Consider the following 25,046-nt stretch of genomic DNA (forward strand, 5'->3'; position numbering starts at 1 on the left):
CCTTTGGCTTTTCCAAATTTGCTGGCAAATTGAGTGTAGCACTTTTACTGCATCGTCTTTTAAGATTTTGAATAGCTCAGCTGGAATACTGTCACTTCCGCTAGCTTTGTTGTTGCTCAGCTTTTCTAAGGCCCACTTCACTTCACATTCTAGGATGTCTGGCTCGAGGTCAGTGACCACCTCATTGTGATTATCAGGGACATTAAGCTCATTCTTGTATAGTTCTTCTGTGTAATTTTGCCACCTCTTCTTAATCTCTTCTGCCTCTGTTAGGTCCCTGCCATTTTGGTCCTTTATCATGCCCATTTTTGCATGAAACGTTCCCTTCATCTCTCCAATTTTCTTGAAAAGATCTCTGGTCCTCCCTCTTCTATTGTTTTCTTCTATTTCTTTGCACTGTTCATTTAAGAAGGCATTCTTATCTCTTCTAGCTATTCTCTGGAATTCTGCATTCAATTGGGGGTATCTTTCTTTTTCTCCCTTGCCTTTCACTTCTCTCCTTTCCTCAGCTATTTGCAAAGCTTCCTCAGACAGCCATTTTGCTTTCTTGCATTTCTTTTTCTTTGGGATGGTTTTGGTTGCTACCTCTTCTACAATGTTGCGAACCTCTGTCCATAGTTCTTCAGGCACTCTGTCTATCAGATCTAATTCCTTAAATCTATTTGTCACCTCTACTGTATATTCAATAGGGATATGATTTAATTCATACCTGAGTGGCCTAGTGCTTTTTTCCTACTTTCTTCAGTTTAAGCCTAAACTTTGCAATGAGAAGCTCATGGTCTGAGCCACAGTCAGCTCCTGGTCTTGTTTTTACTGACTGTATAGAGCTTCTCCATCTTTGGCTGCAGATCATATAGTCAATCTGATTTCTGTGTTGACCGTCTGGTGATGTCCATGTGTAGAGCTGTCTCTTGGGTTGTTGGAAAAGAGTGTTTGCTATGACCATCGTATTCTCTTGACAAAATTCTATCAGCCTGTGCCCTGCTTCATTTTGTATTCCAAGGCCAAACTTGCCTGTTATTCTGGTTATCTTTTGGCTTCCTACTTTAGCATTCCAATCCCCCATGATGATAAGGACATCAATTTTGGTGTTAATTCTATAAGGTGCTGTAGGGCTTCATAGAACCAGTCAATTTTATCCTCTTCAGCACTGGTGGTTGGGGCATAGACTTGGACTACTGTGATATTGAATGGTTTGCCTTGGATTCAAACTGAGATCATGGTCATCTGAATTAAATTCACCCACTCCTGTCCATTTTAGTTCGCTGATACCTAAGATGTCGATGTTCAGTCTTGTCATCTATTTTTTGACTACGTCCAGCTTTCCTTGATTCATGGATCTTACATTCCAGGTTCCTATGGAGAAAAAATCTTTACAGCATCGGACTTTCCTTTCACCACCAGACACATCCACAGCTGAGCGTCCTTTCGGCTTTGGCCCAGTTGCTTCATTCTTTCTGGCGCTACTAGTAGTAGCCCTCTGCTCTTCCCCAGTAGCATATTGGACGCCTTCCGACCTGAGGGGCTCATCTTCTAGCATCATATCGTTTTGCCTTTTGGTACTGTCCATAGGGTTTTCATGGCAAAGATACTGGAATGGGTGGCCATTTCCTTCTCCAGTGGATCACGTTTTGTCAGAACTCTCTGCTATGACTTTTCCGTCTTGGGTGGCCCTGCATGGCATAGCTCATAGCTTCATTGAATTACGCAAGCCCCTTCGCCATGACAAGGCAGTAATCCATGAACGGGATTTTCTGTTCTACGTTGCTTTTTATCTTTAAAAGTTGACTAGCTGGTTGAATGCTGATTTATTTCAACCCCCTGCTGGACTCTAGCTGTTCCTTTTTTTTTCTCTTTTCCTCCTTGATTTATGTTATTGTTTTGAATAACTTTAGTTTTCCCTGTAAGGAAACATGGCATGTTTTTGGATGGTGAAGTGCTTTCATTTGATGTACATTCATATTGGACTCTCACCACAGGGTTTTTGCATTTTTTGCATTTGCAAAATATTTGGAATTTATTTTTTAATTTTTCTTTTAATCTTAGATTGAAATATCCAGAAAAAAACTTTCATGTTTCTTTCTGCTTCAGTGTTCTTTGTTGCCTGATTAAGTTACACAGCGCAACAATGCATCTGATTACAGATAAGCAAGGGTGGCTGAAACCTGAGAAAAGACCTTTTTGGAACATGCAACTTGTAGTTGAAAGTTTTTTTAAAAAAGGATTGAGATGAAAATGGCTGTGGAAAATATTCAGAGGCATGTAGCTTTGAATAAGTTAGACTTACAAAAGAAACATGATTTGAAAGCTGCAGACCAAAGAGATATGGACTGTAGAGACGTAGAAACAACAGAGCTGATTGCATACTCCTCTCTGAAGTTGAAGTATGATGGAACCATGAATTAGAAATGCTTTATAATTCTGATCCAGATAGCATAAACTCTGCAGAATGCTTTTAAACAAAAATTTATTGATCAGGAATCCTAGGCAGACTTACGTTTGTTGTTAGGTCCATCTGTTCATGAGCATATCTGTCCATTCTAGCAGTGTAAAAAAAATAATGGTAGATTCACCCCATGTTTGTACGGAGCGAAGAAGCCTCGTTGCTTGGATTCATGTGGTTCATTAGACAAAAGCTTTTACAACCTGGCATGTAACAGGACGTCCTGCAATAAACTTTGAAACTCCTCCCACAATTCTAGATAAGCTATAGCAGGGGTGTCAAACTGCCGGCCCGCGGGCCGAAGCGTCACGGAGAAACAGCGCCCATCCCATTTTCGGCAATGGGAAAAAGTTCCAATACGTTGCACGACGTCATGTGACGTCGCTAGTTTCACATGCCTGAGCTATAGGATTTACTAAGAACTGGACTACTTTTTGCAGAAGCCATCTCTTAAGGAAATAGCATTTAAACCTTTAAATTCTAAATGTTCTCACATGCATTTCTCTTAATGATACATTAACCCTGTAAATGCTAAATACTCTAACACAGTTCTTAAGTATATGCTCTGGCCAGATGGTTACATACAGGTGAAACTCGAAAAATTAGAATATCGTGCAAAAGTTCATTTATTTCAGTAATGCAACTTAAAAGGGGAAACTAATATATGAGATAGACTCATTACATGCAAAGCAAGATAGTTCAAGCCGTGATTTGTCATAATTGTGATGATTATGGTGTACAGCTCATGAAAACCTCAAATCCACAATCTCAGAAAATTAGAATATTACTGGCAATCAATAAAACAAGGAGTGTACATAGAACAATATCGGACCTCTGAAAAGTATAAGCATGCATATGTACTCAATACTTGGTTTGGGCCCCTTTTGCAGCAATTACTGCCTCAATGCGGCGTGGCATGGAAGCTATCAGCCTGTGGCACTGGTGAGGTGTAATGGAAGACCAGGATGCTTCAATAGCGGCCTTCAGCTCTTCTGCATTGTTCGGTCTCATGTCTCTCATCTTTCTCTTGGCAATGCCCCATAGATTCTCTATGGGGTTCAGGTCAGGCAAGTTTGCTGGCCAATCAAGCACAGTAATCGCACGGTCATTGAACCAGGTTTTGGTGCTTTTGGCACTGTGGGCAGGTGCCACGTGCTGCTGGAAAATGAAGTCAGCATCCCCATAAAGCTCGTCTGCAGAAGGAAGCATGAAGTGCTCCAAAATCTCCTGGTAGACGGCTGCGTTGACCCTGGACTTAATGAAGCACAGTTGACCAACACCAGCAGATGACATGGCTCCCCAAATCAACACAGACTTTGGAAACTTCACACTGGACTTCAAACATCTTGCAGTGTGTGCCTCTCCATTCTTCCTCCAGACTCTGGGTCCTTGGTTTCCAAATGAGATGCAAAAGTTGCTCTCATCAGAAAAGGGGACTTTGGACCACTGAGCAACAGACCAGGTCTGTTTTTCTTTAGCCTAGGTAAGACGCTTCTGACGTTGTTTGTTGTTCAGGAGCGGCTTGACAAGAGGAATACGACATTTGAAGCCCATGTCCAGGATCCGTCTGTGTGTGGTGGCTCTTGATGCACTGACTCCAGCCTCAGTCCACTCCTTGTGAAAGTCCCCAACACTTTTGAATGGCCTTTTCCTGACAATCCTCTCCAGGCTGCGGTCATCCCTGATGTAGTGTGCACCTTTTTCTTCCACACTTTTCCCTTCCACATAACTTTCTATTAATGTGCTTTGATACAGCACTTGGGGAACATCCAACTTCTTTTGCAATTACCTTTTGAGGCTTTCCCTCCTTATGGAGGGTGTCAATGATGGTTTTCTGCACAACTGTCAGGTTAACATGATTGTGATTCCTACTGAACCAGACAGAGACCATTTAAAGGCTCAGGAACCCTTTGCAGGTGTTATGGCTTAATTAGCTGATTAGAGTGGGACACCTTGAGCCTAGAATATTGCAGCTTTTCACAGTATTCTAATTTTCTGAGATTGTGGATTTGGGGTTTTCATGAGCTGTACACCATAATCATCACAATTATGACAAATCACGGCTTGAACGATCTTGCTTTGCATGTAATGAGTCTGTCTCTTATATTAGTTTCCCCTTTTAAGTTGCATTACTGAAATAAATGAACTTTTGCACAATATTCTAATTTTCCGAGTTTCGCCTGTACCTCCTATGGTTATTATGATATTTGGTATCATCACCATACTGATGATGCCAAACCAGAGGATGACCTCTCCCAGTGTGCTGCCCTGCTCTCCCCCCCTCCCACACACATATGGCAAGAGTTCTACAGGTGTTTATTCAAACCCCCCAAACAGGTCCTCAGAAAGCACCCCTGTTGTGCAGGTCCAGATTCCAAACTCAGTACAGCAGGAGTTTCTGGGTAACCAAGTCCAATGAGCACACACAAAGTCCAGGAAAACAGTCCAAGAGTCAAACAGGCCAGAATACACAGAATGAGCACACAGCAAGGCACAGAACTAGACATGCTTCTCCCCCAACACTTAAGTCCTCAGGGCGGAGTTAAGTAGGCAATGCCAGTGCAGCCCTTCATGAGGTGAGGTTGCCTCCTCATGAGTAGTCTAGCAGCTGACCAGTATTGTCCCTGTCTCCTCTCTGCTCTACATGTCCTTGGATCAGGAGGTGGTGTGGACTCCACCTCCTCCTCATTGGTAACAGGCAGCAGCTGCTCCCTGTCCTCGCCTGCAACCTCCTGGCCAAGTTGCTGTAGCTCACCTCCCTCAGCCTGTTACTGGTCCAATGAGTCTATCTGATATATTACTTTCCCCTTTTAAGTTGCATTACTGAAATAAATGAACTTTTGCACGATATTCTAATTTTTCGAGTTTCACCTGTAGTTGTCAAAAATTGTTTGATTCAAGGATGGCCTCTTGAGGAGGGGGTGCCAGCACTGCCTCTTTCAAGGCTGGAAGTATCAGCCCCTCCCTCAAGAGAGACTGACACCACAGCATAGACCTAACCATGGGTCACCTCCTTGGCTACTTTTAAGATTCCAAGAGGCCCAGATCTAGTAAACAGGTGGTTGAGCTGACAGCTCAGAGAACCCTGTCCATTCCTAGCAATGGTCAGATTACTTTTTTGATGGATGACAGGAAAAGCATTGAATTTTAGAACTGTATCTAGTCTGTCAAATGAGACAATGTATGACAAAAGTATTAATATTTGTTTCATTTTATTATAAAAATTATTTCAATTTTGTTTAAACATACAAGCAGAAATTTTCTTTTAATACCCCTAGTTAACACTGTTAAAAATGAACCAAAGCAAAACAATTTTAAAAACAAAAAAATATTAACAACCACAAATTTGGTATTTATAAATTTTTCCTTTATATAAGACAACTGATTTTACATATTTAAAATGGTATAAAAAGGATGCATTTGCAGACAACCACATTTGAAAAGGTGGAAAAACGAGGGGAAGGGAATTATACAGTTTTTAGAATGACCATAAACTTGGTTAAAGAAAATGTTTACTTAAAAAAAAAATCAGTCTAATTTGCATTGCCTTTTTCCATTAACACAATTTTCAAATGTTGAACTCCCTACAGGTTGGGAAACTATTTTTTTGCAACCCATTCCCAGCTAACATCCACTGCAAACTCTTTCTAAAAATCCTACCTACTTCCATACACCTATTAATCTTTTTATGATGCACATGTTTTAACTGACTCTAAGTCTTTCTGAAAGAGTCAACATTGTGTTCAATGAGGGGAGGGAAGAGACAATATGCAATTTTATTCAGAACACAAATAGAATTATTTCTGATAAGTCTTATTTTGGGCCAAGCAGAAACAATGTCTTCTGAAAATGGAATCTAGATTCAAGACCTCATCTTGTGTCCCATTTCCAATTACTTTAGAAAAAGCAAGTTCAAGTTCCAAAATCAACATTGGCTTCAAGAAGTTTCTACGAAAAGTCTGCTTCTTTGAAACATCCACCCTTGCAGGGGACAAAAAACAAACACTTATGGATGCATGCTAGCATGCAAAAGTTCCAAATACAGTCTTATTTAAAGCAAAATTAGGCAAACATTTTGCATGACTTCAATAGACTACATGGCAGAAGACAGGTTCTGTTGTCATTTTAATTTCAAGTCATAGAATATAACTTTCAATAATGCTCATACTAAGTGTGCTACCTTTGGTGGGAAAATAGTATTTTAAATTCCCAGGGAAAATTACTCAGAAGTGGGACTGCAACTGTCCTGAAACATCTGGAAATTAAAATGGAAAAATGAGACTTTTTTTTAGTGTCCTGCATAAGTGACGCAGGAAAATAACCCAAATTAGGGTTGTTGTTTTTTACAATCCAGGAAACTGAAATTTTTTCTCCATTTATCTAGAAATTTTAGTGATTGCAAAAAAAAAATCAGTATTCTAAGTAGGCAATACACAAACAAAGGCAGCTTCCAAAAAGTATGTACCTCAGGCAGAAGGACATGCAGGTTTACAAAGGAATTCCTTATTCTCAAGGAAGGATGGAAGTTTTGATTTCCATATACTGTAAAAGTTACATGATTATGATTGGCTTTAAAAAGTGTCAAACTTTAAGACAATCACAAATTAAAGTTTGAGCTACTACTCAGTATTTCTATTGGGAAACCCAAACAGTTCAAATAAAACAAACCCCAATAACAATTGTTTCAGTTTTGACAGGATATCTGGCAAAACAAAACAGGAAAACATCTAGAGACAGACTAGCATTATATGGTTAATTCTGGATTTTGCCAAATTATCAGAACTGTGACAAAGTTGTGAAGGCATGTAGCCCTTCATTACCCAAACTACCTGCATTCAGTATTACAAATTCAAGACCTGATTAGTAATTGTATTTTGATCAAAAGGCATGAAAGGAACCCATAAAAAGGCCTTGAAAAGCCAATGGAGAAGGGAAAATACATGAATCAATATATGAATGGTCCACAGAACAGCAATTAGAAGCAATAGGTCAAATGAAATGTTTTGATGGATAATCCCCTCCCCCAAATTTTCAAGTCCCTTAATTAGCAAGCTAATTATTCCTAAGAAATATATATACACATACAGTATAGATGTGTGTATATATATATGTGTGTGTGTGTATAAAAATCAGGTAGATTTTATGTTTCTGAGGAACTCACAAGTGGGTAATGTTTCATTATACAGGTGAAACTCAAAAAATTAGAATATCGTGCAAAAGTTCATTTATTTCAGTAATGCAACTTAAAAGGGGAAACTAATATATGACATAGACTCATTACATGCAAAGCAAGATAGTTCAAGCCGTGATTTGCCATAATTGTGATGATTATGGCTTACAGCTCATGAAAACCCCAAATCCACAATCTCAGAAAATTAGAATATTGTGAAGAGGTGCAATATTCTAGGCTCAAAGTGTCCCACTCTAATCAGCTAATTAAGCCATAACACCTGCAAAGGGTTCCTGAGCCTTTAAATGGTCTCTCAGTCTGGTTCAGTAGGAATCACAATCATGGGGAAGACTGCTGACCTGACAGTTGTGCAGAAAACCATCATTGACACCCTCCATAAGGAGGGAAAGCCTCAAAAGGTAATTGCAAAAGAAGTTGGATGTTCCCAAAGTGCTGAATCAAAGCACATTAATATAAAGTTATGTGGAAGGGAAAAGTGTGGAAGAAAAAGGTGCACAAGCAGCAGGGATGACCGCAGCCTGGAGAGGATTGTCAGGAAAAGGCCATTCAAAAGTGTTGGGGACTTTCACAAGGAGTGGATTGAGGCTGGAGTCAGTGCATCAAGAGCCACCACACACAGACGAATCCTGGACATGGGCTTCAAATGTCGTATTCCTCTTGTCAAGCCGGTCCTGAACAACAAACAACGTCAGAAACGTCTTACCTGGGCTAAAGAAAAAGAGACCTGGTCTGTTGCTCAGTGGTCCAAAGTCCTCTTTTCTGATGAGAGCAACTTTTGCATCTCATTTGGAAACCAAGGACCCAGAGTCTGGAGGAAGAATGGAGAGGCACACACTGCAAGATGCTTGAAGTCCAGTGTGAAGTTTCCACAGTCTGTTGATTTGGGGAGCCATGTCATCTGCTGGTGTTGGTCCACTGTGCTTCATTAAGTCCAGGGTCAACGCAACCATCTACCAGGAGATGTTGGAGCACTTCATGCTTCCTTCTGCAGACGAGCTTTATGGGGATGCTGACTTCATTTTCCAGCAGCACGTGGCACCTGCCCACAGTGCCAAAAGCACCAAAACCTGGTTCAATGACCGTGCGATTACTGTGCTTGATTGGCCAGCAAACTCGCCTGACCTGAACCCCATAGAGAATCTATGGGGCATTACCAAGAGAGAGACATGAGACCGAACAATGCAGAAGAACTGAAGGCTGCTATTGAAGCATCCTGGTCTTCCATAACACCTCAGCAGTGCCACAGGCTGATAGCTTCCATGCCACGCCGCATTGAGGCAGTAATTGCTGTAAAAGGGGCCCAAACCAAGTACTGAGTACATATGCATGCTTATACTTTTCAGAGGTCCGATATTGTTCTATGTACACTCCTTGTTTTATTGATTGCATGTAATATTCTAATTTTCTGAGATTGTGGATTTGGGGTTTTCATGAGCTGTACGCCATAATCATCACAATTATGACAAATCACGGCTTGAACTATCTTGCTTTGCATGTAATGGGTCTATCTCATATATTAGTTTCCCCTTTTAAGTTGCATTACTGAAATAAATGAACTTTTGCACGATATTCTAATTTTTCGAGTTTCACCTGTATGCTTTTCCATCTTTCATAGCTTCTCAGTGGATTGTGCTGGTTTCAGCTACCCAATACAGTGCAACAGAGGCATACCATAAATTGCTAACCTTATTTTCTCAACACAAGCCTCCAATACATTCTACCAAGCAAAAGAAAAAAAATGAAAAGTGAAAAAAAAATCCAGGGGAAAAAGAAAAAAAAGGATAAGCATAAAAATATTTATAGCTAAAAACAATGTACATCATGGAGGATGGTAGAAGAAAGTAACATAACAAAACATACACTTCTCTGCCATTTGTAGCAAATAACACATGCCAACCATCAAGACAGATTTCTCCTAGTTTGACATGCTTATTTCCTGCATGTTCGATGAGGTGTCTGTTTCTTCTGCATCTCTAGCCGGCAGCGACTTCGTTCATCCAGCCATGGCAGTTCGAAGTTCCTGCCAGACAGAAAGTGGTCCACAGAAAATTGTTAAGTGATGGTGAAGAGAAGAAAGGGGTTAGCAGTTATGTCTACATTTGCGTAACTCGGCTGCAAGCCAACATGCCTGGTGGCAAAAATCATACTAGAAATCAAACACAAACTCAAAAAAATTTTTTAGAACATTTGCATAACATTTGAATATAGATGATATTGAACTTTAGCTACTGAAAAAGTGTTTCACCTTAGCATTCTTCTGCAATATTGGGTGCTGTTAAATCATTTTTGCTGAATAAATCACAATTAGCTGAGTTCACATCACCTGCTATCCCTTAAGCAACAGATTACAAGCTGTAACAAATGCATCCACACAACATGCAAAGATGAAACGTCAATAACCACATTATGGCTTAGTGCAATGTGTAAAGCCAGCCACTATTAATTGTTGAAAAAAACAGGGAAAAAATGAAAATGTGAATTTTAATTCATGGGAGCTAAAAGTAAAACCAAATTTCAAAGTATTTTATCAATACATTTTCACCTCCTTACCTTTGCAATGTGAAAGGAAGTAAACCACAACTTCAAGAATGCAAGTAATATGAAGGCCACAGAAATGTGACTTCTGTGATACCATTACGATGGGAGAATCCATCAACAAAATTAGAAAGTGGAAGCATTTTAAAAAGGGAACAATTCAAGGTTTCCACTTGTAAAATGATAAACAGCATCTTTTATAAACAATAGTATATTTCTCTGAGATACGATTGATAGTGACAAGTATTTCTTTGCTTAATCCGTGAACAAGCAACTGCTGAAAGTCAGGAGTTACAAACGAGCTTCCCAGCCTTTTCCATATTTCCTAAAGGTAACAATATTGGTTAAATCAGGGGTCTTCAAACTTAGCCCTTTTATGACTTGTGGACTTCAACTCCCAGAATTCCTCAGCCAGCGTGCCTGGCTGAGGAATTCTGGGAGTTGAAGTCCACAAGTCATAAAAGGGTCAGGTTTGAAGACCCCTGGGTTAAATGCTATTTAATAAAGTATTGAATTGGCATTTTCCCATCACAGTGAAACCCAAGCTTCATGTTTCCCACCATTGGAAAGAGTTCAATCCAAATTTATTAGAGCAATTCTCCAGATGCCGCATTGTGTCTCAAATGCACTTCTGCACCTGGAGACAGGATTGATAAAAGTTGAAGCAAGAATCTGTATAACTTCTTTGAACCTTTGGCTAAAGCTTAATTTTGTTCCGCAAGGCCTTGCTCCTGTTGTGATTCAGGGTCAGCCTGTGGGTTCGGCAGTTGGGTCGGATGACTCAGAGGAGGAGGAGGGGGGTGTTGAAGAGCTTGATGAGAGTCCTCAGCCAGGCCCCTCTCATCTGGTCACGACGCAGACCCAGCTGTGTGAGCCTGACAGCGTGGATGAAGATGACCCACAGCTGGCCCTGTTCAAGGATGCCCGACGCAGGAGGCAGTCAATCAGGAGTAAACAGAGGAAGGCAATGGGGCTCCTCGGAAGGAGGCAGAGAGAAGCCACGTCCTGAACTGTATTTAAGGGGGAATGCGTGGGAGGGCTGGTTTGCTGAAGGCAACCGCTTGAAAAGCTCCTGTTTCTTGGTTCGTGTCTTGTTCTATTTGTTTTTGTAGCAATAAATTTGGCAGGCGTAATTCCAGCCTCTTGCCTTCTTGTAAAAGGGGTTGCCCCTGCCTTTTCTGCAGGGCCGGTAGCAGGCTGGTACAGAACAGTTTGCCTTCAGCCTCCCACCCCTTACTAATATTATGGAGCAGCTACATGCTGAGAATGCCCAGCTCACCCAGCAACTCACTTTGCTGGCAGCTCAGGTGGCTCAACTGCAAGCTCAGGTCCATGCTGCACCCCCACCATCACCCCCACCCAGGAGAAAATGCCAAGTTGCAATGCCGGATAAATTTACTGGCAATCCAGTACTGTTTCCTGCTTTCCTGGGACAATGCCAGCTCTTTATCAGCGTGAGAGCAGCTGATTTCCCCACTGACCGGGATAAGGTGGGGTTTGTGTTAAGCCTTCTTTCGGGTGATGCAGCTCGTTGGGGCACGCCTCTGCTGGCTCAACCTAGTCCATTGTTGGACAACTTTGTGGGGTTTTGTAATCATATGCGTCTGATGTATGAGGACCCCATAAAGACGCAGACTGCTACCCGATGCCTGAAAGCTCTGAGGCAAGGTCAATGCCCCCTACAGGGCTATATCAGCGATTTTCGGCTGCTTAGCCAGGATTCTGCCTGGAATGAGGCTGCGCCTTCCAGGATGGATTGTCGGAGGAGATGTTGGATGAGCTGGCCCGTGTGGATATTCCCTCAGACCTGAATGGGCTGATCCATCTCTGCCTGCGGATCGATGCTCGGTTGCAGCAGCGAAGGAATCGCCGTGCCACCCCACAGACCCCTGCAGCCCCTGTTGTGCGTGAGCCCCCAGTTCAAAGAGAGGAGCCAATGGAGCTGGGTGCCGCCAGGTCTCATCTATCGGTGACTGAAATGAACAGACGACGATCGGAGGGGTTGTGTTTTTACTGCGGGGACCCTGGACATTTGGCTGCTTTTTGCCCAAAGAAGCGACAGTGGGCATCACTGACTGAGTCTGCCCCGAGAAAGTCCCCTACTTTTCTGTCGGGAAACGCCCCGAGCCCGATCTAGACGGTTTGATAGATCGGGCGTCCCACAACAACACTGAGCGACGTCTTTCCGATGCTGCCTGTGGACCTCCACGGCATCTGATATTGGAGGCACGTCTGATCCTTCCTGGCAAGCCAGAGGGGATTCCAGTCCATGCCTTAATTGACTCTGGGGCCACCACAAATTTTATGGACTCAGCATTTCTGGCCAAATGGGCTGTTCCCCAGTGCCCGGTGGATCCGCCCATGTTAGTGGAGACTATCGATGGTCGAGTGCTCCTGTCTGGGCCAATTACGGCCACCACGCAACCATTATGTATGGCCATCAGTTGCCATGTGGAGGCCATCCAGTTCTATATCACCTCAGATCTGCATTTCCCCATGGTCTTGGGACTGGCGTGGCTCTGGGCGCATGACCCACAGATCTATTGGTCACAGAACTTGGTCACCTTCCCAAGCTTGCAGTGCGTGGACCACTACCGCTATATCTGTGCCGGCCAGGTGGAGGGTTCCCCAGGGGTTTCCTTGTCTCCCAAACTGTCCGACTTTGCTGATGTGTTCAGCGAGACAGAGGCGGATCAATTACCCCCGCACAGGCCCTATGACTGCCCCATTGATTTAGTCCCTGATGCGCCTCTCCCAGTGGGGCGTTTGTACTCCATGTCGGACCCCGAGTTGGCTGCATTGCGGGACTTTCTGGAGAAGAATTTGGCTCGCGGTTTCATCCGGCCCTCGTCCTCGCCAGTGTCTGCACCCGTGCTCTTCATCAGAAAGAAGTCGGGCGAATTGCGGCTTTGCTGCGACTATAGGAAACTCAACGCCATCACGGTGCGCAATCGTTACCCGCTGCCCCTCATCCCCGAACTCTTGGACTGACTCTGGGAGGCTAAGATCTTCACGAAACTGGACCTGCGTGGAGCTTACAACCTCGTCAGGGTTCGGCCGCGTGATGAGTGGAAGACGGTGTTTGGTACTCGCTATGGACATTTTGAGTACACGGTGATGCCGTTTGGCCTGACCAACACCCCCGCTGTGTTTCAGCATTTCATGAACGACATTTTCTGGGATTTGTTGGATCAGTTTGTCGTGATCTACTTGGACGGCATCCTGATCTACTCCCCGTCGCGTGAGGTGCACCATCAGCATCTCCATCAGGTCCTGCAGCGACTCCGAGAACATCGGCTGTTTGCCAAGTTGGAGAAGTGCCAGTTCTACCGGGTGACCATCGATTTCCTGGGTCACCGCATTTCTCCTGAGGGCATCGCCATGGAGCCGAGTAAGGTTGAGTCTTTGCAGAGTTGGCAACCCCCGCGTCGCGTGAAGGATGTTCAGCAACTTCTTGGGTTCGCCAACTATTACCGAACTTTCATCCCTGGGTTTGCTGCCTTGACAGCCCCCCTCACCCGGCTCCTGCAGAAGAAGACTCGGTTCCAGTGGAACGCTTCAGAACAACGGGCTTTCCAGACTTTGAAGGAAGCCTTCATGAAGGAGCCCATCTTGAAGCATCCTGACCCGCAACGGCCGTTTGCCGTGGAGGTGGACGCCTCCGACATTGCCATTGGGGCGGTGTTACTCCAGGCAACGACGCCCAGCAGTACCCTCTTCCCTTGCGCGTACCATTCACGAAAACTGAACCCTTCGGAGCGCAATTATACAATCTGGGAGAAGGAGCTGCTGGCCATCAAAGTGGAGTTCGAGGCCTGGAGGCATCATCTGGAGGGAGCGCGGCATCAAATCGAGGTCCGGACGGACCATAAGAATTTGGAAAGCCTGCAGACCGCTCGGAATTTGAACCAACGCCAGATCCGGTGGTCTCTTTTCTTTGCGAGGTTCGACTTCCGAGTTCGGTACATACCTGGCGGGCACAATCAAAGAGCGGAAGCTGTGTCCAGGAAGCCCGAATATTCCCGAGTGGAAGACAAGCTTCTACCCAGGACAGTGATCCCTGTCGAGTCTTTTGCTGCGGTGCGGGAGCCGGTTGATATACGGGCTCGGATCCGGAAGGCACAGCAGCAGGAGGTGTGGGTGGCTCAGCGGAAGGAGGAGGTGGGGCCAGATTCTCCTTGGACGGTCACGGATGGACTCTTGTATTATCGTGACCGGCTCTACGTTCCGGGAGGGCCACTCAGGGGACTCATCCTCAGCCAGTGTCACGATAACCCGGCGGCGGGGCATTTTGGCCTGTTCAAGACCCTGAACCTGGTCTCCCGTACCTTCTGGTGGCCCCGGGTCCGACACGACGTCCAGTCCTATGTCACCTCCTGCATCCCATGCAGGCAGGCCAAGTCAGCGACAGGGGCCCCGCCTGGATTACTGCAGCCCTTGCCGACACCCAAAAGACCCTGGGGGCTGTGTCCATGGACTTTCTGACGGATTTACCCCCATCCTCTGGTTTTACGACAGTGTATGTGGTGGTGGACACGCTGACCAAGATGGCGCACTTCATCCCCTGTCGCGGCTTACCGTCAGCCACTAGTCGTATGTTCATTCAGCAGGTGTTTCGGCTGCACGGTCTCCCTGATAGAGTCGTCTCTGATAGGGGGGCCCAGTTTACAGCCCGCTTCTGGCAGGAGTTGATGCATGCGTTGGATATCAAGATTTGCCTCTCGTCCGCGCATCATCCTCAAACTGACGGGGGAACCGAGAAGGTCATCGGAATCCTGGAACAATATCTGCGCTGCTACATTAAACTGCAGCAAAACAATTGGGTGGACTATCTAGCCATAGCTGAGTTTGCATTTAACAATTCGCAGCACACCTCCACACAGATGACACCGTTCTTGGCCAATGTGGGATATCACCCCCGGTTTTTCCCCCTTTCTCCCGTGGACTCACCGGAGCCGGCAGCGAACGACTTCATGGCAGAGTTACAGGCGATCCATCGATTGGTGCGACGTCAGTTAGAGAAGGCCAAGGCCGATTACAAAAGGTTTGCTGATCGGTCAAGACGGGATACGCCTCCACTATCGGTGGGAGATCGGGTCTGGTTGTCCACCAGGAACCTACCGTCAACACGGCCGGTGAGAAAGTTAGATCACCGATATTTAGGACCGTTCCCAGTCGAGGCTGTCATCAATCCGGTCGCCTATCGCTTAACTCTGCCACGTTCCCTGCGCGTGCACCCAGTTTTTCATCGGTCTCTGTTGGTCCCCGAGCAACCGGTCTGTCCACTCCGCCGAGCGGAACCTCCCCCATCAGGACCTCGTGATGGAGGCAGCACCCCCGAGTACGAGGTCGCCAGCATCAGGGATTCCCGTTGGCTGAAAGGTCGTTTCCAGTACCTGATTGAATGGAAAGGTTACGGACCAGAGGACTTCACCTGGGAAGACGCGACCGCCGTTCATGCCCCAGCGTTGGTGACCGCTTTTCATGAACAATTTCCATCCCGACCGCATCCGGATCGGCAGACCCGGGGGAAGGGCCCTGCGGTGCGGGATAGTGTTGTGATTCAGGGTCAGCCTGTGGGTTCGGCAGTTGAGTCGGATGACTCAGAGAAGGAGGAGGAGGGGGGTGTTGAAGAGCTTGATGAGAGTCCTCAGCCAGGCCCCTCTCATCTGGTCACGACGCAGACCCAGCTGTGTGAGCCTGACAGCGTGGATGAAGATGACCCACAGCTGGCCCTGTTCAAGGACGCCCGATGCAGGAGGCAGTCAATCAGGAGTAAACAGAGGAAGGCAATGGGGCTCCTCGGAAGGAGGCAGAGAGAAGCCACGCCCTGAACTGTATTTAAGGGGGAATGCGTGGGAAGGGCTGGTTTGCTGAAGGCAACCGCTTGAAAAGCTCCTGTTTCTTGGTTCGTGTCTTGTTCTATTTGTTTTTGTAGCAATAAATTTGGCAGGCGTAATTCCAGCCTCTTGCCTTCTTGTAAAAGGGGTTGTCCCTGCCTTTTCTGCAGGGCCGGTAGCAGGCTGGTACAGAACAGCTCCATTAATCCTCCAAGACAAATTCCTCTCTTCATGGATCAAGGCCGTTGAATCCAGCTTTGCCAAACTAGGCTTTTCTCCAGCCTCAATACTCAAGTTGGACTACGACCAAGCAAAACAAACTTTGCGACAAAGGGTAGAGGACATTGAGAGGCAAGCGAACTTAGGGAAAGCTCCATTGTTTCTGGCTCCAGACTGTATTAGATATATTGTTACTCCTGCCAGTTATCTTAGCCAGTTGGAGATGGCAAATCACAGGAAAGCATTTTCACTTGCACAGTGCCATGCGCTTCCATTGGCCGTCCTGCACAACAAGTATAAAAAGATACCATTGACTAAAAGACTCTTTTCCTGTGGCTCAGGAGAGGTGGAGACTGTTGGACACACACTCCAATGTTCTTTTTATAGAGAAATTCGGAAAAAATATATCCTCCCAATATTTGATAGGTATCCTGGCCATTCCGACACTGCTCATCTCCAGTGGCTGCTTAAGGATGAACAGACTGTGATTACAGTGCTGGTGGCCAGATTCTGCACAGCAGCACTGGGGATTTGTCGGAAACACGTGATTAATCCACCATAGCTACGAGAGCAATTTAGAAATAAACCTCCAGTTTTGTTATATTCTGAGTTGTAAATTCTTTAGTTGAAGTCTGGGTTACAGCTTGTAAATTGGAGTTGGCACCTAAATTTTCCAGCCTGGAGATAAACATCTCAGAAACTTTATGGATTGTTTCTAATATGAGCTTATAGTCAAGCGAGGATTGTGGCTGATCAGTTTTCATTTTGAAGTAATGGTAAATACCTGTAGTCCTTAGTGGAGGCTAATTTTTAAACAAAAGTCAGTAAATGTTCACCTCCACAAGCCTTGAGTTCACCTCCAGCTGTTTCAGGTTTTTATCTTTAGCTGATAATGTCAAGGGCAGTTCCAAAATAAACAGGTTTATTTGCCAAAAAGGCCACAAGATGTCCCCAGCATACTTGAAAACTTTTTCAGACAGAGTAAATTTATCAGTTTTGAGTACTTTTAAGTAACTTTTAAGTAATTCTTTTCTCTCTTTTCTCTCTTTTTTTAATCAAATAGACAGAATAGCCAGTTTCTGTAAGGATAGGAGTTTTGGGTCGCCAAAAATAGAACGTAAGTAAGTGAGGAATTAAATAGTATTATTCTGTTCAAGGTTTTCTTTTTTCTCCTGATGTGATCAAAGGCCGCCCTTAAGGAGGGTGGGGGAAAAAAAGCTCCCTTCCCTCTCTCCTTGCTGGGGGAAGCAAATTCAAGGAGCTTTTGACAGGCAAAAGTAGGCAATTAGGAAAGGAAGAAGGCAATTCTCACCCAGTTTTCAAGTGCTTTCAAGTGCTTTGTTGTGCTTTTGGCTTCGGCTGGAAACGTCTAAATGATGGGCCATGGGAGTGGCCGATCCTTTCTTCGTCGGTTCGGAGAGTAGCTCCAAGCTGATGGGAGGGCCGCCGCCTTTCTACCACCGACTGGAGAGACCTCTCCCCTGCTCGTCACCCCTCCAGGGCAACCTTCGACCTCTTTACAGGCCCCCCCCCTGAAGAAATCCAGACGACGTGGGGAGCATTTCCTCACGCGTCTGGTCGTGCCGAAAACCGGAACCTGGAAGAATTTACAACTCAGAATATAACAAAACTGGAACAAATTACTACTGAGACAGAGGAACACAAGGTACAACAAGAAATTGAAAAAGCTAATACAAAAAAATGTGACTCTATCCAAAGAACCGACAACTCTAAAAGTACAAGGAACTATCACTATGGCAAATAACCTTAAGGACCATCAAACAATGGGAAAACCTAATACTCAACTTTTGACTCCATCTAAAGAGCCTATAACTTTAGAAGTATACTATGTGCAAGATAGTGATGCTAACATAGAGGACATGGAAAATCAACAAAGACAGTTTCCTGAAAGCCTGGATAGCCAAGCACTAATTACAAAACTGGATAAGACTCTCTACCTAAAGCAGATGAACCCAGATGGAAGAGGAATCCAGACCGAACTGAAGATAAAGTTTTTAGAGCAAATACAGAGACTAGAACTAACAGGGCAACAACATAATGATTACAAATGGTTTGGTTTTTGTGGATCACTGATGGCTAGATGGCCTCCTTCGATTCAAATAATATGTATTGGAGTGAAGGGAGACCTATCTGGCAATTTAAAGGCCTTGGTCTGGAAACCTGATTGGCAAAAAAAGAAAGCCCAAGTTAGATTTAAAAAGTGAGTTCTTAGAGAAACATTAAAGGTTATCCTTTTAGTAATCAGTGATCTATCAGGATCTAAAATAGAAAATGTTTATGAGATAGAACTAGAATGTGTTTATGTATCTATTAGGCTTATTTTAGATAGTATAATTTGTGCACTGACATAATGGAAATTTAGTTTATAGATCCCACGTTTCATGTTAAAAGACGTTTGATTATTCCATTTAAGAATTAAGAATTAGCTAAAATTTAAAACAGAATCTGGTTGTGTATAAATAGTTGTAGATTGATAAACATAGGTTGTGATCCTGTCAGTAACGTGTGATGTATTAGGATGTGAAACAGACAATGTTTATTAAGTAGAACATAGCCACTCAGCCACTGTGTACATGTTAGATGCTATAGTTTTTGCTGTAATGGAATAAGGGAAATTTGGGTTGTGAATATTATTTGGGATGTTAAAGGCTAAATTTGAATAATATAATTAAAATCAAAATTAGGTAAAATTTAATAACAGGACATAGATATATCTCAATGAAATTGAATTGACAAATTTTTTAACTGACCATGCTATTTCTAGAAATTTATTAGTTTAAACTGGTTGTATGAAATGTTAAGGGAAATTGAGAAGAACGTTTTGATAATGTAACCTGAATTATGTACTGAAAACTCTGTTACTGAATCTCTGATTACCCAGTTACCATGATGCTTTCTAAATATGTAGATTTTAATTGAAAAACCAATAAAACTTGTTTTAAAAAAAAGAAATAAACCTCCGTTTGGTTATCAATGACAGACACTTGCAGATACAGAACTTTTATTATACACATTAGAAAACTACAACATTACATTACTTCTGTACATAACTGCCATTCAAATTGAGACACTTGTCATAATGTCTTACAAGGTTTGAAATTCCTTAGTAGTAGTTGCTCGGTGCCCAATCTGGGCTATGGGGGGTGATCAAAAACATCCCAACAGAACTGCTTCCAAAGTTCTTGGGTGCGTCTAGCGGTGTGCGGGCATTACCCTGAACCAACACCACACCAGAAGTGATGTCATAGAAAATCCTGCCAAATGTGAAGATGCCAAAGATGCTAGTAAAGTTCATGGAGTGTGGTTCGACCATCAATTCAGAAGTCTACTGTGAAACGTTACAAAAACTCAAGACAAGCCAACCATAACAAGTGTCGGGGTATGCTGACTTCCAGTGTGGTGTTGGTTCATGATAATGCTCGCCCACACACCACTAGATGCACCCAAGAACTTTTGAAGCAGTTCCATTGGGATATTTTTGATCACCCCCCTCACCAATAGTCCAGATTTGGCACCAAGCAACTATTACTAAGGAATTTCAAACCATGTAAGACGTTATGACAAGTGCCTCAATTTGAATGGCAATTATGTTGAAAAGTAATGTAATGTTGTAGTTTTCTAATGTGTATAATAAAAGTTCTGTATCTGCGAGTGTCTGTCAGTGATAACCAGAGGTTTATTTCCGAATTGCCCTCATATTTTATACAAATAACTCACTAAACCCTTTCGCATTACTATTCTTTTGCACTTTAATATTTAATGACCATGGGCCTCACAGTTTAAGGATTAATATTATAGTATAGCTAGGCCATGCTGTGTTTTGCTCATGTGTAACTGACACATTGGATGCCAAATTGTGATTTTAATATAGATTTTATCTGTTATTTATTATTTTATTTTAGAATTTTATACCGGATATCCCTTTAGAGTTTTTAACTTGTTCTGGTCTCTGGTCTTTGACTGTAATAAACTTACTTGACTTGACTTAATGTAGCTATATAGTACATTGGTATACTTACTGTGGGGTTAATTTTGGTAATGGTCGACCAAACGCTACAACAGGCAAATATGGGGTGATCAGCAAACTTTCAACTAGAAGAGGAAATGGAAGAAAGAAGAACATTATATATTTAGCAACAATGTTCATTCACATATTATATTTATTTGAAAATATATGTTTTTACAATAGAATCATCCCAGATTCTCTGTGCATAAGATATGAGAATTTTAATAACCACTTACCATCATCTGACTCTGGGAAAAATGAGGCAACTTCAGGCTCAGATTCCTGAATTCCTTTTTTTTTATACATTCTAAGTTGCAGTCGTTGCAAGATTCTTTGTTCCCGGATACGCTGAATATCCCACCTGTGAGTGGAGGAGTCAAAGAAACAACAGAAAACTCTCAAAATTTCATTTGTGGGCAAATCTGAGTATTTTAGAACAAAAGTAACGCATCTCTTTGTATTAAACATGATGTTTCTGAATTTCTATAGGTTCTCCCAAGTTCTTGTATTACAGCCAAATCATAAAATATGCTCTTGCTTAATCCCTTACTAGATGGAATTGCTACTCATGCTTTCTTCAACTAAATAAGAACAAAGTCCCAGTCCAAAGCCACTCAGCACACAGTATAAGGCAAATGCATACAGGTAGTCCTCAACTTACAACCGGTTGCTTAGCAACTGTTCGTAGTTACAACAGACCACCCCAAAAGGTACTGGTGACCCAGTTTCAAAGTTATGGCTGCTGCAGTGCCCCCGCCATTTTTCATCCTTAAGACCAACTGCAGGAACACTAAAGCCCTTCCCACCTCTCCTACCCATCCCACCAGGCCTTGGCCTGCTCCCAGGTCACTAAGCCAGGCAAAGGAGCCTAAATCCAGTCAGCAGAAGCAACTGGCACAAAGAAGGTAGTTACAGCCTTAGGCTGAGGCCTACTTCCCATCCAGTCACCCAAGGGACTTACAGGACTCAGCCTGCTCCTTGCCCAGCCCCAGGCCCCAGCAGCAGCTCAACTTACCATTTTGTTTTTTGCACAGCTCAGCCAATATGGAGCTTCCTCAAAAAACAAAGCTCCCTACAGTCTCGTAAGAAGTACTACTTGCTAGGAGAATACCATGAGGTTGCCAGCCTCTGTAAGAAAGCTGAGCCTTGCACTGCATCAGCCGTCCATGTGCTGGTCGATTCTGCTGACTGGATTTAGGCTCCCTTGCTTGACTCAATAGGTGTCTTTGGAGCAGGACGAGTCCTGAGGAACTCTGGGGGACAGGTAGCAGAGCACAGGGTGCCTCAGAGGTGGGGGAGGCCTTGGGAGGCCCAGAGCAGGTGGGCCTGGTCCTGCACTAGGCCTCCAAGGACCTGCCCCACCCCAAGGCACCCTGTGTTCCACTGTTTGCAATCAGTACAACTTCTATGTACTGTTAATTGTTAAATGTTTAAATAAAAGTGGCTACTGAAGGTTGATATGTAAAACAGCTTTATTTCATCACTCACCTTTTCCTCCTTTTCTCATCCAACTCCAACTTTGCATGTCGTTTGCAGAAGACGTTGTCTTCTAAGTTCTGTGAAAAGTTTAATATGTATATGTATATGTATATGTATATGTATATATATATATATATATATATATATATATATATATATATATATATATATATATATATATATACACACACATATATACACACACATATCTACGAAAACAAACACACATATATATATATACATATATATATACACACACACACACATATACACACACACACACAGTGCATTCAGAAAGTATTCAGACGCCCTTTACTTTTGTTATGCTGCAGCCTGAATCTATAGTTGTTGAAATTCATTTTTTTCTCATTAATCTACACTCAGTAGCCCATGATGACAAAGCAAAAACAGAACTTTAGAAATGTCTGTAAATTAAAAAGAAAAAACTGAAATATCACATTGGCATAAGTATTCAGACCCTTCACTCAGTACTTTGTTGAAGCACCTTTGGAAGCAATTACCGCCTCAAATCTTTTTGGGTATGATGTGACAAGCTTTGCACACCTGGATTGGGGGATTTTCTGCCATTCTTCCTTGCAAATCCTCTCAAGCTCAGTCAGGTTGAATGGCGACCATCGGTGGGCAGCCATTTTCAGGTCCCTCCAAAGATGTTCAATAGGGTAGAGGGCTGTAGTGATGGTTGTCCTTCTGGAACTCTGTCCCATCTCCACACAGGATCTCTGGAGCTCAGTCAGAGTGACCATTGGGTTCTTGGTCACGTCTCTTACAAAGGACCTTCTCCCCTGATTGCTTAGTTTGACCGGGCGACCAGCTATTGGAAGAGTCCTGGTTGTGACAAACCTCTTCCATTTGAGAATTATGGAGGCCACTGTGCTCTTAGGAACCTTCAGTGCAGCAGATATTTTATTGTAGCCTTCCCCAGATCAGTGCCTTGCAATAATCCTGTCTGAGCTCTGTAGGCAGTTCCAATCAAGGTGTAGAAACATGTCAGCAATGATCAGGGCTTCCGGTTCTGCGCACAGCGAAGCAGTTGAGGGATTCGGGACTCCAAGCCCTCCAGCTGAGTTTCTTCCTGTTAAGGGACCCTAAATGGGCCAGAAGCTGCCCCAGAGAGGTGGCAATGAAGGAAGTACAGTTGCAAGAAAAAGTATGTGAACCCTTTGGGATTACGTGGAGTTTTGCATGAATTGGCCATAAAATGCGCTCTAAACGTCATGTAAGTCACAACAATAGAAAAACACAGTCTGCTTAAAATAATACTACACAAACATTAGCTGTTGTCATGTTTTAATTGAACATAAGATGGAAACATTCACAGTGCAGGGTGGAAAAAGTATGTGAACCCCTAGCCTAATGACTTCTCCAAGAGCTAATTGGAGCCAGGAGTGAGCCAAGCTTGACTCCAACCAGTGTGATGATATTGGATGTGTTGCTGACAGCTGTCCTGCCCTTTAAAAACACACACCTGTTTTGGGTTTACTGGTCTCAAGAAGCACTGTCTGATGTGAACCATGCCTCGCAGAAAAGAGCTCTCAGAAGACCTACGATCAAGAATTGTTGACTTGCATGAAGCTGGAAAGGGTTACAAAAGTATCTCCAAAAGCCTTGATGTTCATGTGTCCACAGTAAGACAGACTGTCTACAAATGGAGAAAGTTTAGCACTGTTGCTACTCTCCCTAGGCATGGTCGTCCTGTAAAAATGACTGCAAGAGCACAGCGCATAATGCTTAATGAGGTAAAGAAGAATCCTAGAGTGTCAGCTAAAGACCTACAGAAATCTCTGGCACATGCTAACATTTTTGTTGACACATCTACAATAAGGAAAACATTAAACAAGAATGGAGTACATGGGAGGACACCACGGAGGAAGCCATTGCTGTCCAAAAAAAATATTGCAGCACGTTTGAAGTTTGCAAAAGAGCACCTGGATGTTCCACAGCACTACTGGCAAAATATACTGTGGACAGATGAAACCAAAATTGAGTTGTTTGGGAAAAACACAAAACACTATGTGTGGAGAAAAAAAAGGCACAGCACACCAACATCAAAACCTCATCCCCACTGTAAAACATGGCGGAGGGAGCATCATGGTTTGGGGCTGCTTTGCTGCCTCAGGGCCTGGACGGATTGTTGTCATTGATGGGAAAATGAATTCCAGAGTTTATCAGGACATTTTGCAGGAAAACGTACGACCATCTGTCCGCCAACTGAAGCTCCGCAGAGGATAGGTGATGCAACAGGACAATGACTCAAAGCATACAAGTAATTCAACAAAACAATGGCTTCAACAGAACAGAATACGCCTTCTGGAGTGGCCCAGTCAGAGTCCTGACCTCAACCCGATTGAAATGCTGTGGCATGACCTTAAGAGAGCGATTCACACCAGACATCCCAAGAATATTGCTACACTGAAACAGTTTTGTGCAGAGGAGTGGTCCAAAATTACTCCAGATCGTTGTGCAGGTCTGATCTGCAACTACAGGAAACGTTTGGTTGAGGTTATTGCTGCCAAAAGGAGGGTCAACCAGTTATTAAGTCCAAAGGTTCACATACTTTTTCCACCCTGCGCTGTGAATGTTTCCATCTTATGTTCAATTAAAACATGACAACAGCTAATGTTTGTGTAGTATTATTTTAAGCAGACTGTGTTTTTCTATTGTTGTGACTTACATGACATTTAGAGCGCATTTTATGGCCAATTCATGCAATACTCCATGTAATCCCAAAGGGTTCACATACTTTTTCTTGCAACTGTAAGTCCCAGGGACCTAGGAGAGATGGCGGTTGGCCCGATCGGTCCAGGAGAAACCTTCGAGAAACCAACAGGAGAAAGGCTAGCCTAAGTCCAGAGTCTAGCCCAAGCTGTAAGCAACTGAAGTCAAAAGCACTATTTTAAGCTGATCGTAAACAGCGTGCTTGAATCTGGGTAAGAACATTGATTTTCTCTATCCTACCTACTTTCCTGAAGGTAAGAAACTCCCAAGAAGCAAAAAAACCAAAAAACTCCGAGAGTGAAGAAAGGGGGGGAGGGGTTTCCCCCACCCTTTTGCTACCGGAAGCGGCAAATTTAGCCTTTCATAGAGGAATAAAATCTGAAAAATGAACCAGTGCTGACGCCTACTGGTGGATGAGGATTATGACAGTCATGGTAAAATCTGGGGAAAAAACTAATCTCTGCCTGTGACCTTCAAAGCTTTAACAAATAGAGAACAGCTGTGTAGATAAACTGAGACTTACAAACCTGAGGGAACAAAAACAAAACAAAACAAAAAAAGATGATTTTTTAAAAA

At 43.5% G+C, this 25,046-nt stretch overlaps 1 protein-coding gene across 1 annotated transcript in view; it reads right to left on the bottom strand.

Moving 5' to 3' along the window:
- Positions 1 to 9,127: 9,127 nt before the first annotated feature.
- Positions 9,128 to 25,046, bottom strand: part of LOC308676565 (male-specific lethal 1 homolog) — a gene marked incomplete at its 5' end in the record, with an annotated part of 68,637 nt that continues 52,718 nt past the window's right edge. Inside the window, 4 exons of the mRNA XM_081342442.1 lie at positions 9,128 to 9,654; positions 20,269 to 20,341; positions 20,492 to 20,616; positions 21,744 to 21,811. Coding sequence (XP_081198568.1) covers positions 9,564 to 9,654; positions 20,269 to 20,341; positions 20,492 to 20,616; positions 21,744 to 21,811 — 357 coding nt within the window. The 3' untranslated portion in view covers positions 9,128 to 9,563. The remainder of the gene's footprint in view (positions 9,655 to 20,268; positions 20,342 to 20,491; positions 20,617 to 21,743; positions 21,812 to 25,046) is intronic.

The sequence above is a fragment of the Vipera berus genome (genome assembly GCF_964194415.1).
Source record: "Vipera berus genome assembly, chromosome: W".
In the NCBI taxonomy this organism is placed as follows: Eukaryota; Metazoa; Chordata; class Lepidosauria; order Squamata; family Viperidae; genus Vipera; species Vipera berus.